This window comes from Podarcis erhardii (genome assembly GCF_964252035.2).
Source record: "Podarcis erhardii genome assembly, chromosome: 18".
Taxonomy (NCBI): Eukaryota; Metazoa; Chordata; class Lepidosauria; order Squamata; family Lacertidae; genus Podarcis; species Podarcis erhardii.
Genome location: NC_138516.1, coordinates 5,546,055 through 5,559,555, shown reverse-complemented (window position 1 = coordinate 5,559,555; position 13,501 = coordinate 5,546,055). Strand labels below are relative to the sequence as shown.

General features: G+C 48.9%; 2 protein-coding genes across 3 annotated transcripts in view; one reads left to right on the top strand and one right to left on the bottom strand.

Annotated features, from left to right (window-relative positions):
- LOC309332990 (protein-lysine 6-oxidase-like) overlaps positions 1–13,501 on the bottom strand; it is a 285,922-nt gene that overhangs the window by 117,341 nt on the left and 155,080 nt on the right. The window lies entirely within an intron of this gene.
- PIAS4 (protein inhibitor of activated STAT 4) overlaps positions 1–13,501 on the top strand; it is a 36,664-nt gene that overhangs the window by 8,948 nt on the left and 14,215 nt on the right. For both annotated transcript variants that reach the window (XM_081846256.1, XM_081846257.1), the window contains exons 2-6: positions 2,885–3,344; positions 9,503–9,587; positions 10,027–10,068; positions 11,616–11,706; positions 13,043–13,171. In XM_081846256.1, the coding sequence (XP_081702382.1) occupies positions 2,885–3,344; positions 9,503–9,587; positions 10,027–10,068; positions 11,616–11,706; positions 13,043–13,171 (807 nt within the window). The remainder of the gene's footprint in view (positions 1–2,884; positions 3,345–9,502; positions 9,588–10,026; positions 10,069–11,615; positions 11,707–13,042; positions 13,172–13,501) is intronic.

Here is a 13,501-nt window from a genome sequence, read left to right as displayed (position 1 = left end):
CGTCGTTCTTATTTTTACTATGCATTTGGCGGTTTCGATATTGTAATTTTATATTACGAGCGCTGCCCTGAGATCTGCGGATGAAGAGCTGCGTACAAATTGAATAAATAAGAATTTGCTTGCTGGCTCAGGCCATCGACCCCAACGTCCTCACAGTGACCAACTAGATGCCACCCCCTAGGATGCCAACAAGCACAACTTGAGGTCAGCAGCAGCAGCAATGCTCCCTCTTGGGATTTCCTGCGACTGGCAGTCATATGCGTACATACGAGTCATCACGGCTGATAGAGGAAAGAGAGGTCATAGAATCGGAAGGGCTCATCTAGTCAAACCCACTGCAATGCTTGAATCTTTCACCCAATGTGAGGTTCGAACCCCACAATCTTCAGATTAAGAGTCCTGTGTTGCATGCCAGATAGAGCTTCATCCTCCTTCATGAATTTGTTGTTGGCCATTGTGGGAAACGAGGAGCTTTGGCCCAGAGTGGCTGTTTTCCTTTGTGGTTTCCAGTGGCATTCATTGGATCATAGAGCTGGAAGGGACCCTGAGGATCATATTTCATATTGAAATACAGTAGTAACCTTGGGTTAAGTACTTAATTCGTTCCGGAGGTCTGTTCTTAACCTGAAACTGTTCTTAACCTGAGGCACCACTTTAGCTAATGGGGCCTCCTGCTGCCGCTGCGCCGCAGCTGCGCAATCTCTGTTCTCATCCTGAAGCAAAGTTCTTAACCCGAGGTACTATTTCTGGGTTAGCGGAGTCTGTAATCTGAAGCGTCTGTAACCTGAAGCACCTGTAACCTGAGGTACCATTGTATTGCTCCTCAATGAAGCCAAACTTAGATTCACAAAATGCAATGCAGGAATATGCGGCTGTCCCATACGGGGATCGAACCTGCGACCTTGGTGTTATCAGCACCACGTTCTCACCAACCAGAGGCTTGGAGCGACTGGAATGAGAAAGGGTCCAGGGTGCCATTGGCTCCCGGGGCTGTTTTTCAAGCTGCGGTTGCCTGGGAAACCGTAGCACACCCAAGCTTTAACCCAGGAACCCATGTGTAAGGCTCGTCCCCAGCTTGGTCTGGCAGGTGCAGGGTCTGCGCAGGGCCGGCCCACCCATGAGGCAAAGTGCGGCAAGCGCCTCAGGTGGCAGGATCCATGGGGGCAGCAAATCCCAAAGTGTATCTGTATCCCCTCCTTGTTCCTGCTATTCATTCACCCCTCCTCCCACACCCATTTTCTGGTTTGCCTCGGGTGCCAAAATGCCTTGGGCTGGGTCTGGAGTGAGGTCGTCACCCTATGCCAGCTGTTCTACTACAGAGGCTGGATTTTTGGCCACAAGGGGGTGAGCGTCAAGGGGGCAGGAAGCCCCTGGAATGCAGATGCACCACCCACTGACCTTTGGGACTTGCAGCTAACACTTAAAAGCAGGAAAAAGTTCTGGAATTCCACCGTATGCTTTTCGAACTCATATCCTTCCTCCATGAGGGCAAGCGACTTGGTTTCGTTGAAATACAGGTAGGGGTAAACATGCAGTGCTAGAGCGATTCTCCACTACACATGTGTTTGCTTGTGGGTAGCAAGATGAAACTGGTGTGGGGTGAGAGGAAGGCTGTTTTCTTACCCGCCTTGCGTGGATCGGCTTCCAATAGCGCTGCCTCCGTTGCCTTGTGATGGTGGGGCATCTCCGTGAATTGGGGAGGTCCCAGGGGTTGTGGGTGCATTCCCCAAACCTGATTGGCCCCTGCGAGAAGGAGTTTGCTGGAGAGAATGCATGCCCCCCCTTGATCCAACCCACGCTGTTCTTTGTAACATTGTGCATGGCACAGAACAGAGAGGCAGAGGGGGGCTGGGTGTAAGGTAGCTTCTGATGTTCCTGCTTAAATCAGCCTTTCATTCGGAACCATGAGGACTGGAATCTTAGTTCATTTCAGAGAGAAGGATCGGAGTACTGTGTAGAGCGTTCAGAAAGCCACTGCCAATCACTGTTGACAATGCTGGTCTAGGTGGACAAATGGTTTGACTCCTAAGCAGGGCTTTTTTTTCTAAAAAAAATGTTTAGGGGTACTCTCAGTTTCCTACTCATATTGAAATACTGCCCCTCAATGAGGCCAAACTTAGATTCACAAAATGTTTAGGGGTATGCATACCCCTGCGTCCCCCCAGAAAAAAGCACTGCTCTTAAGTACTGACGGACAATCGTTCCTATACAGTGGTACCTGGGTTACATACGCTTCAGGTTACATACGCTTCAGGTTACAGACTCCGCTAACCCAGAAATAGTGCTTCAGGTTAAGAACTTTGCTTCAGGATGAGAACAGAAATCATGCTCCGGTGGCGCGGCAGCAGCAGGAGGCCCCATTAGCTAAAGTGGTGCTTCAGGTTAAGAACAGTTTCAGGTTAAGTATGGACCTCCGGAACGAATTAAGTACTTAACCCGAGGTACCACTGTATTTTGAATGTGGGCACCTCTGTATCTGCCGCTTCCTGAGTTTGCAGAAAACACAGAAGAATAAAGAGAACGTACGACCTTTTTGTTATAACCATGATACTTGACCCTAAACGCTTTTCCCATATGGTCTGTTCTGTAGCATAAAATTGGGGTGTTTGTGTGTGTAAATAAATGTATAATGGTCTTTGCAAATGTATAATAATGCTATAACCACAATACATTTTTAATGGTATTCAGAATAAATATAGCCATAGGCAAAGCAGCGCGGCAAGAGGAAGGCTGGTTAATAATTCCTTCCTTGAGTTGGGGTTACCTAAGCCAGATCTTGGGGTACGTTTCCTGCCAGCCCCATAAACAGTGCTTTGATTTATTCGCTATCTTTGACTTCAAATGTCTCTCTGTCTGTCTGCCTGCCCTCCCTCTCCGCCCGCAGAACATGGTGATGAGTTTCCGAGTCTCGGACCTCCAGATGTTGCTCGGATTCGTCGGCCGAAGCAAGAGCGGCTTGAAACACGAACTGGTGACCCGGGCCTTGCAGCTGGTCCAGTTTGACTGCAGCCCGGAACTGTTCAAGAAGATCAAGGAGATTTACGAGACGCGCTATGCCAAGCTCTCCGATGCAGGGCAGATTCCGCAGCAGCAACAACAGCAGCAGCCGCCCCAGCACAGACCTCCCCAGGAAACCCTCTCTATCCATTCCTCCTACGACCGCAGCAGCAACACGGTGGCCAGGACTGCTCTCTCCACCGCCAACATTGACTATCCCTCCCTCTACGGGAAGTACTTAAACGGACTGGGGCGGTTACCCGTCAAACCGGCAAAGCCCGAGGTTCAGCTGGTGAAGCTCCCCTTCTACAGCATTTTGGACGAACTCCTGAAGCCCACCGAGCTCGGTGAGTTGGGGGGGGGGTGGGATTGGGATGTCCCTGGATGGCTGGGACATTGCCTCGTCCCACATCTGCAGGTGGCCGGTTTGCTCATGGCAGCTGGCTTCTTCTTCTTGCGTGTACAGGCCCTAACCCAGGGGTCAGCAAACTTTTTCAGCAGGGGGGCGGTCCACTGTCCCTCAGACCTTGTGGGGGGCTGGACTGTTTTTTGGGAAAAAAAAAAAGAACAAATTCCTATGTTTCACAAATAACCCAGAGATGCATTTTAAGTAAAAGCACACATTCTACTCATGTAAAAACACTAGGCAGGCCCCACAAATAACCCAGAGATGCATTTTAAATAAAAGGGCACATTCTACTCATGTAAAAACATCAGGCAGGCCCCGCAATAACCCAGAGATGCATTTTTAATAAAAGCACATATTCTACTCGTGTAAAAACACCAGGCAGGCCCCACAAATAACCCAGAGATGCATTTTAAATAAAAGGGCACATTCTACTCATGCATAAACACTCTGATTCCTGGACCATCCGTGAGCCGGATTTAGAAGGCGGTTGGGCTAGATCCGGCCCCCAGGCCTTAGTTTCCCTACCCATGCCCTAACCCTTACTGTCTGAAACCTTACAGCATTGGAAACTCAGATATATAACCTAGGCTCGAACTGGCTCCTTCAACCAAGGTTACGGTTGCCAAAACGGAATGTCTAGTTACTGTTTTGGGGCAAGATGGCTCTGAAGTTTTATTTTTCAAGTGATGGACTGGACTGTGGTTGATTATCAGTTAAAATATCTGGCTCGTTCAGACTGCAGCCTCGTTGAAGAGCTTTGAGAACTGAAAGAAGAAAAGTCACTTGATCCAGGGACATTCCGCTTATATACTGGCCTATTCCGACCTCTTTTTCTTAATGGTGACATGGACCATTTGTAATGTAGGAATATTCTTCACAACTGTGAGCAGGGCAGTGGGGTGGGGTAAGCGATAACAAGCGAAAACAATTAACTATAATGTCGTTCCGTACTCCTGCTCGGGCTGCACAGACAAAGCATTTTGTTTCCTGAAATCCGTTTCAGTTGTACAGATAAAATAGAATGGATAGAATTCTACAGGGTGGGGTGTTAGTGTGTGAAAGCAGTCCAAACCAACTGATCCCCAGATAGTGGAGATGTCAGATGCCATCCTGGCACCCAGGTATCTTCACTCTGTTGCAAGCGGTCGAAAGCCAGGTTCAAAATGGCTAATTTCGAACGCTGCTTGGGGAGCTGTAACCAGTCAGTATAGTAAAAATCTTACCTAGATGGACCCAGTGGTTTGGCTCGGTGTTAGGCAGCTTCCTGTGTCCCTAAACACCAGTGGTTAATCACCTTTGTTCTTCTGCACTAATCGCAATACCCTTGGAAGGCAGAAAGACATGATAGACTTTCGTAGAACCATAGAATTGTTTGGTTGGAAGGAACCCCAAGAGCATATCAATTACCCGTTCTGCATATCAAAGGTAAACTGGTCATGTAGAAAATCTACATGCGGGGCAGAAGCCTAGCACTGAAACCTTAACCCTGATTGGCTATTTTTCTACATGCGAGGAAGCTACTTGCCTGCCCGCCCCCTGTGGAGGTTATTCAAAACTCAAGCTGCGGAATTAAGAAGGGACTGCCTTTTATTTCTGAACCCCCACTTTTCAGGTACGCAACCTTCCCAACGCAGTTTACAATATTTCGGAAATGATACAGGGTCCATTGTCCCCTCCACTTCCAGTGCTCAGAGGTGAGTGCCTCTGTGTATATGTACAAAATGGCAACACACACACGAGGGAGGGATCAGCAGGTTTGTGCAAAAACCGTTTTTGCAAAAGTGTAAAAAGTCCGAAGGAGGAGCCCAAGAGCCATTTAATGTAGCTTGACCTTCATTGGCGGTTTAAATATGAGATTGGGGCTTATGAGGATTACCGTATTTTTTGCTCTATAAGACTCACTTTTTCCCTCCTAAAAAGTAAGGGGAAATGTGTGTGCGTCTTATGGAGCGAATGCAGGCTGCGCAGCTATGCCAGAAGCCAGAACAGCAAGAGGGATCGCTACTTTCGCTACACAGCGATCCCTCTTGCTGTTCTGGCTTCTGGGATTCAGAATATTTTTTTTCTTGTTTTCCTCCTCCAAAAACTAGATGCACCCTATGGTCCAGTGCGTCTTATAAAGCGAAAAATACGGTATATATGAGATTGATTTGGCTCATGTGCTAGGCACACTGTCCCTAAAACCATATTGGGTGGTGCAACATAGTGGTTGCAGGGCCCGTCTTTTAATCTGCTGCCCCTGGTTCTTGGTCTTGACATGATTTGAATCGTAGAATCATAGCATCATAGAGTTGGAAGGGACCACAAGGATCATCTAGCCCAACCCTCTGCAACACAGGAATCTTTCGCCCTAAACGGCCTCGGCCCAGTATACCTGAAGGAGCGTCTTCACCCTCATCGTTCTACCCAGGCACTGAGTTCCAGCGCCGAGGGTCTTCTGGCGGTTCCCTCCCTGAGAGAAGCCAAGTTACAGGGAACCAGGCAGAGGGCCTTCTCGGTGGTGGCACCCGCCCTGTGGAACACTCTCCCACCAGATGTCAAAGAGAACAACAACTGCCAGACTTTTAGAAGACATCTGAAGGCAGCCCTGTTTAGGGAAGCTTTTAATGTTTGATGCATTACTGTATTTTAATATTTTGTTGGAAGCCGCCCAGAGTGGCTGGGGAAGCCCAGCCAGATGAGTGGGTTATAAATAATAAATTATTATTATTATTATTATTATTATTGTTATTATTATTATTATTATTATCCATACAGAAAACACTGGCCTGTGTAAGTGTCTAAGTGTTCCTTATAAGCTAAACCCTGAGCTAAAACAGCTGTCCTCCAGTTAAAATATATGGCTTTTAACTCCACATAAAAGTAAAACAAAAATGCTCCTTGCCTGTCTGCTGCAATTATCATTAACTGCTGACTCAACTGACTTTGAACCTATTAAGCATTAAAACAAATGAAAACCAGGGAGGAGCATGGAGCTCAAGGGCCTTACTTGTTGCCATCTTCAGCCCATATAGCTTTAATTCTATCAATGTATAATTTTAAAAAAACAGTTATTTTTCTATGCTTTTAGCTGTTTTTATTCTTGTCTGTAAGCGGCCTTGAGTCCCGTTAGATAGAAAGGCAGGAAAGAAAGAAAAAAATTACATGCCACCTTTCATTTCAAGGAGAAAAACACCAAGGCGGTTCACAAGCAGGTTAAAAGCCAATGGGAAAATAACAACACCAATTACAGTGGTGCCCCGCAATACGAATGCCTCGCAAGACGGAAAACTCGCTAGACGAAAGAGTTTTCCCTTTTGGAGGTGCTTCGCAAAACAAATTTCCTATGGGCTTGCTTCGCAAGACGAAAATGTCTTGCGAGTTCCTGCGGGTTCCCCCCCCCCTTTTCTAAGCCGCTAAAAGCCGCTAAACCGCTAATAGCGCTAATCCGCTAAGCCGTCAATGGGCTTTCTTCGCAAGACGAAAAAACCGCTAGACGAAGAGACTCGCGGAACGGATTCTTTTCGTCTTGCGAGGCACCACTGTATTAAATAAAAATTCCCATAAGGTCAGTTGGAACTACAATCAAAGCAGGAGAGTTGAGTCAGGAGGTCAGGAAAATGCTTGTCTAAACAGGGAGCGGTCAAGAGTCACGGGTCAGACGTTCAGCAGGAAGGACATTCCACAACACTGGTGCCACCACTGTAAAAGCCTGACTCCGTGTTACCACAGTAGTCTAGCCTAGTGCCCTGCTGTTGCTGTTGGATTTACATTGCCCTGACCACTCTCTTGATGTGAGTTGCAGTCCAGAACCACTTGGAGGGCACCAGGTTGGAGGAGACTGAAATGCACCGGTGGTCGGATTCTGCATAAGGCAGTTGATTGGTCTGGAGATAACTTTCTGAATCGCCCCTTACGGCTAAGAGGTTGGATGTCTCAGAAGGCTTCTTAGCTGTTTATTGTTTCTTCCCACCCCTTCTCTTAAGAATTGCTGTTGTAGCGTCAGGCTGAATTGGGTGCCGCCTGGAAGCTACTTGTGGTTTTGTGATATTTACTTGAGCTCAATTAAAGGTATCATGTCCCTCTCCCTATTCTTGGTTGTCTCTTCTCCCACGCTGAATTAATATGACTGTCTGCATTTATCCGCCTGCAGATTTGTTTTACATGCAGTGGTACCTTGGTTCTTGAACTTAATCCGTTCTGGGAGTCCGTTCGACTCCCAAAACGGTTCGAAAACAAATGCGCGGCTTCTGATTGGCTGCAGGAACTTCCTGCACTCAATCGGAAGCTGCGCCATATGTTCGGCTTCCAACAAAAGTTTGGAAACTGGAACACTCACTTCTGGGTTTGCCGCGTTCGGGAGCCGATTCGTTCGGGGGCCAAGCCGTTCAAGCACCAACGTACCCCTGTATTTATATCCCACTTTTCGGGCAGAAGAAACCCGCCCCCCCCCAACATGGCTCTCAGCAGTTGCCATTCAGTCGTGTTAACGGAGAGTTATCTCTTGTCGAAGGCAGAGGGCCCGCTGGGTGTTGGAACTGGGGTTTCAGGGGATGATTGCGGGGGGGGGGGCATCTCCCAATTCGTTTCCCCCTGTGGTGAAAAATTCATGTGTGTAAAGGTTTGCAGCAAAGTGGCTGAGGCAACGCCAGTGTTTTGATTGCAGGAGGAGCCGAGAGCCCTGCGTCTCCTCTGAGAAATTCTTTGTTGCTCTGACTCCAAAAACGTGCTGGGCTCTCTGAGACGGGTTCTGCGAGGGATTCCACGTGAACACATGAGAGCCCTGTTGCGTTCATAGAATCCTAGAATCCTAGAGTTGGAAGAGACCACAAGGGCCATCGAGTCCAACCCCCTGCCAAGCAGGAAACACCATCAGAGCACTCCTGACATATGGTTGTCAAGCCTCTGCTTAAAGACCTCCAAAGGAGGAGACTCCACCACACTCCTGGGCAGCAAATTCCACTGTCAAACCGCGCTTACTGTCAGGAAGTTCTTCCTAATGTTTAGGTGGAATCTTCTTTCTTGTAGTTTGGAACCATTGCTCTGTGTCCACTTCTCTGGCGCAGCAGAAAACAACCTTTCTCCCTCCTCTATGTGACATCCTTTTATATATTTGAACATGGCTATCGTATCACCCCTTAACCTCCTCTTCTCCAGGCTAAACATGCCCAGCTCCTTCATGCCCAGCCTCATAAGGCATCGTTTCCAGGCCTTTGACCATTTGGGTTGCCCTCCTCTGGACCCGTTCCAGTTTGTCAGTGTCCTCCTTGAAGTGTGGTGCCCAGAACTGGACACAGTACTCCAGGTGAGGTCTGACCAGAGCAGAATACAGTGGCACTATTACTTCCCTTGATCTGAGCCGAGCTGAGTGTTTAAATCATACGCACGCCCTCCTGGTTTCAGCTGCAGATACGATTTTAGGCTGCTGTTGATAGAACCACAAAACCCCAAGTTATGGGGATTCCTGGCTTGTCTTCAGCTGAGTTGCATTCCCCTATCAAATATCTGAAGGGCTGTCACATAGAGAAAGGCGCAAGCTTGTTTTTTTCCTGCTCTGGAGGGTAGGACTCGAACCCGTGGCTTCGAGTTACAGGACAGGAGATACTGTTTGACAGCAGAGTGAACTCCCTCGGAAGGTGGTGAACTTTCCATCCTTGGAGGTTTTCAAACAGAGGTTAGATGGCCATCTGCCATGGATATGTTAGTTGTGGCATTCACCCTTCATTAAACAGCACACTTGCAGGAAGGCTGTTCACCTTCCATCGAAAGCATTGTTGCTTACAATCCCTGCAGCTTACAGTGGAAAAGTCCCTAAAACATTTAGATAAATCTTTCTGTATGAATTCCCCCCCCCCCCCAGGTTTGAAGTCCTTCTGAAAGGCAGGAGGCGACCCAAAAGCTTGCAAAGAAGCTCATGGTTTCTCTTTCTCCCCCCACCACCACTGCGCCCCCCACCCCCAAAATGAGGCTGCAGTTCAGGGATTTGGCAAGCTTTGAGCAGATTTTGATTCTGTTGCATAAGACTGCTTCGGAGAGAGGGCCAGCTTTCTGCTCCGTTTGCCTGGCTCCTCGAGGCTTCCTGCTTGCTTGACCTCCTTCTGTGTTCCCTGTGTGCAGTCCCGCAGAACAACGAGAAGCTACAGGAGAGCCCGTGTGTCTTTGCCCTGACGCCGAGGCAAGTGGAGCTCATCAGAAATTCCAGGTATTCTGCTGGGTTCCGCACCTCCCCTTCCGGTTTCCCCTTTGACCGAAGACTTCCTGTTTCCCTGCTGGGGTTTTTACCTGGGTTAAGCCTTTCTCCAGGTCTCGCGAGCTGGCGTCTGGAGCCGGTGGGCAGGCAACACCCCGCAGCTGACCCTCGGGCATTGTCCTGAGAGTGGGACCCCTTTGCTATGCATACATCTTGTGGCATTTGAGTGCGTTTGAGTTCATTGTACCACATTCAAGTGACCAACCCTCCAGCAGAGCTTTTGGCCTCTAGTCTGCAAATTGGGAATGAACAATGTCAGAGAACAGAATCCCCCGCTGAAAAAATCCTGGGGTCGGTCTTGGGTTTATTACTCTTGCGATAAATGTTTCCCTTCTCTGTGAACACAGATGCTTAACCTGGAGGGGATGTTTGTCTTGTTTTCATTTGGCAGGGAGCTGCAACCAGGTGTAAGATCGGTCCAGGTAGTCCTCAGGTAAGTCTGAAGACTGCGGCTGCTAATTAAAGCCCCTGAGATGGGGGCAGCGGGTGGGGAGGATTATTACAAAAGCCAGGCAGTGGCGTCATCGGCAGAGATCCTTGGTTGACAAACTTGCAAGCGGTTTCCCTGCATAGCGGTTCCCTGGGCCCCAGTCTCCCTCTCCTAACGCAAAGCTCCTGCTGATTCACAAGGTCGCAGCTTGCCTGTACATCTGCTTGTTTTCCATGGCCACTCCTGATCATGAGGAAGAGCCTTGAGCTTTTGAAGGTGACGGCTAGGTTTCCAAGAGACTGGGGCTTCTTCCGCACAGTGCATTTAAGTCACATGGCTTTCCCCCCAAAGAATCCGACAAGCCGCAGTTTGTCAAGGTTTCTGGGAGGTGTAGCTGTGTGGTGGGCAAACTAAAGTTCACGGGGTTATTTTTTGCAGTGTACGCAGCCTGGGGCACAGGCCTATGATACATTTGCAGAGGCTAATTCAGTGTTTCCAAAAAAATGTTTAGGGGTACAGTGGTACCTTGGGTTACAGATGCTTCAGGTTACAGACACTTCAGGTTACAGACTCCGCTAACCCAGAAATAGAACCTCGGGTTAAGAACTTTGCTTCAGGATGAGAATAGAAATCGTCTGGCAGCAGCGGGAGGCCCCATTAACTAAAGTGGTACCTCAGGTTAAGAACAGTTTCAGGTTAAGAGTGGACCTCCAGAATGAATTAAGCTCTTAACATGAGGTACCACTGTACTCTCATTTGCCTACACATATTGAAATAAAGGTAAAGGTAAAGGTACCCCTGACTGTTAGGTCCAGTCGTTGATGACTCTGGGGTCATGTGGCCAGCATGACTGAGCTGCTTCTGGAGAACCAGAGCAGCGCACGGAAACGGTGTTTACCTTCCCGCCAGAGCAGTACCTATTTATCTACTTGCACTTTGACGTGCTTTCGAACTACTAGGTGAGCATGAGCTGAGACCGAGCAACGGGTGCTCACCCCGTCATGGAGATTCAAACCACCAGCCTTCTCATCGACAAGCCCTAGGCTCTGTGAAACGTCTAAACCACTGAGCCTCTTGGGCTTGCTGATCAGAAGGTTGGCAGTTCGAATCACTGCAACGGAGTGAGCTCCCGTTGCTCTGTCCCAGCTCCTGCCAACCTAGCAGTTCGAAAGCACGCCAGTGCAAGTAGATAAATAGATACTGCTGTGGCAGGAAGATAAACAGCATTTCCATGTGTTTTGGTTTCCTTCATGGTGTTCCATTGTGCAAGAAGTGGTTTAGTTCTGCTGGCCACACGACCCAGAAAGCTGTCTGTGGACAAACGCCGGCTCCCTCGGCCTGAAAGCGAGATGAGCGCCACAACCCCATAGTTGCCTTTGACTGGACTTAACTGTCCAGGGGTCCTTTACCTTTACAAACCTTTACAAACCGCTATTCTGAATAACGCTTTTTAGGGGGAACTGGGGATGGGTTTGTGGAACTGAGCAAAGAAGCATGGGAACTGAGCAAAGAAGCATGGGTCTAGAGCCTTTGCTTTCTTTCCCCTGCAGAATCTGCTACACAGATACCAGATGCCCTCAGGAAGACCAGTATCCCCCAAACATCGCTGTGAAAGTGAACCATAGTTACTGTTCTGTCCCGGTAAGTCAACCCAAATCCTCTGAAACTCTTACAGAAGAGGACAGGGGTGTCCACTGCCCATTTTTTGTGAGATGGGCCGCATTCCTTTGGCATTTCATATCATCCGTCAGCAGCCTGGAGGGGTGGGCAGTCTTATCATTTGCAGAGGTGAAAGCTGCCACCGCTTTTTCCAGGCCAAGACTTTGTCCTCAGCCATAGCCAGCCTCCCTGGATGGGGCAGAGTTTTGCACAATTCAGAGTGTTGGTGCTGACCTTCAAAACCCTAAACCAGGCTTCCTCAACCTCGGCCCTCCAGGTGTTTTTGGCCTACAACTCCCATGATCCCTAGCTAGCAGGACCAGTGGTCAGGGATGATGGGAATTGTAGTCCCAAACATCTGGAGGGCCGAAGGTTGAGGAAGCCTGCAGCCTAAATGGCCTCGGCCCAATATCCCTGAAGGGGCGTCTCCACCCCCATCGTCCAGCCCAGACACCGAGGTCCAGCTCCGAGGGCCTTCTGGTGGTTCCCTCCCTGCAAGAAGTGAGGTTACAGGGAAACAGGCAGAGGTGCTTCTTGGTAGTGGCGCCCGCCCTGTGGAACACCCTCCCATCAGATGTTGAGGAAATAAACAACTATCTGACTTTTAGAAGACATCTGAAGGCAGCCCTGTTTAGGGAAGTTTTTAATGTTTGATGTTTGATCATGTTTTTCTGTTGGGAGCCGCCCAGAGTGGCTGGGGAAACCCGGCCAGATGGGCAGGGTATAAGTAATAAATTATTATTACAGTGGTGCCCCGCAAGACAAAAAACTCGCTAGACGAAAGAGTTTTCCGTTTTTTGAGTCGTTCCGCAAGACGAATTTCCCTATGGGCTTGCTTCGCAAGATGAAACGTCTTGCGAGTTCTTGCAATTTTTTTTCCTTTTTCTTAAAGCCGCTAAGCCGTTAATAGCCGCTAAGCCGCTAATAGCCGTGCTTCGCAAGACGAAAAAACCGCTAGACGAAGAGACTCGCAGAACGGATTAATTTCGTCTTGCGAGGCACCACTGTATTAGATTATTATATCCAGCTGCATCCAGTTTGGGGTGGCTTTTCCTCGATGTCCTTGCTGGGAATCTTGTGCCCTGCAGGGTCTTTGAAACGGACGGTTTGTGAGCAGATTGCAGAGAAACAGATAAGCCCTTGAAGGTTCTTGAGCAGAAATTTAGCAAAAGACGGGCATCTTGGAGATGCATTCTTCTTCTTCTTTGTTTACATCATTGGCTGCTTCCTGCTTTTTGGGTGGGTGTGTGTGATTTGTGTCTTGCTGGCAATGAAACAAACACCTCTCCCCCCCCCCTCTCTCTCTCTTTCTTTCTAGGGCTATTACCCCTCCAACAAACCAGGTGTGGAGCCCAAGCGGCCTTGTCGTCCCATCAACCTCACTCACCTCATGTACCTGTCTTCCGCAACCAACCGCATCACCGTCATCTGGGGCAATTACGGAAAGGTGCGGGGCAAGTTGGGCGGGCAGTCACAAAATTGCCGCTGCCCCTCTTCTCCTCCTCCCTTAAATGTTTGTCCTGCTTTGCGTATGCAGACGTGTTTTCATCTGTGCCCGGGTGTGGTTATGCACGCCCACTCCCTCTTTCGGTAGGTGTGCCAATGTCAAAATTGAGTTGAGCTGCTGACTCTCCCTGTTCCTTTAAGAAGCCGGCTGTGCAAAGTGCTGATTGGCCACTCCTTGTGTGACTGTCGCAACCTTGGCTCAGGACAGAGTGGATTTGATTTAAATCATGGGTAGGCTAACTAAGGCCCGGGGGCCGGATCCGGCCCAATC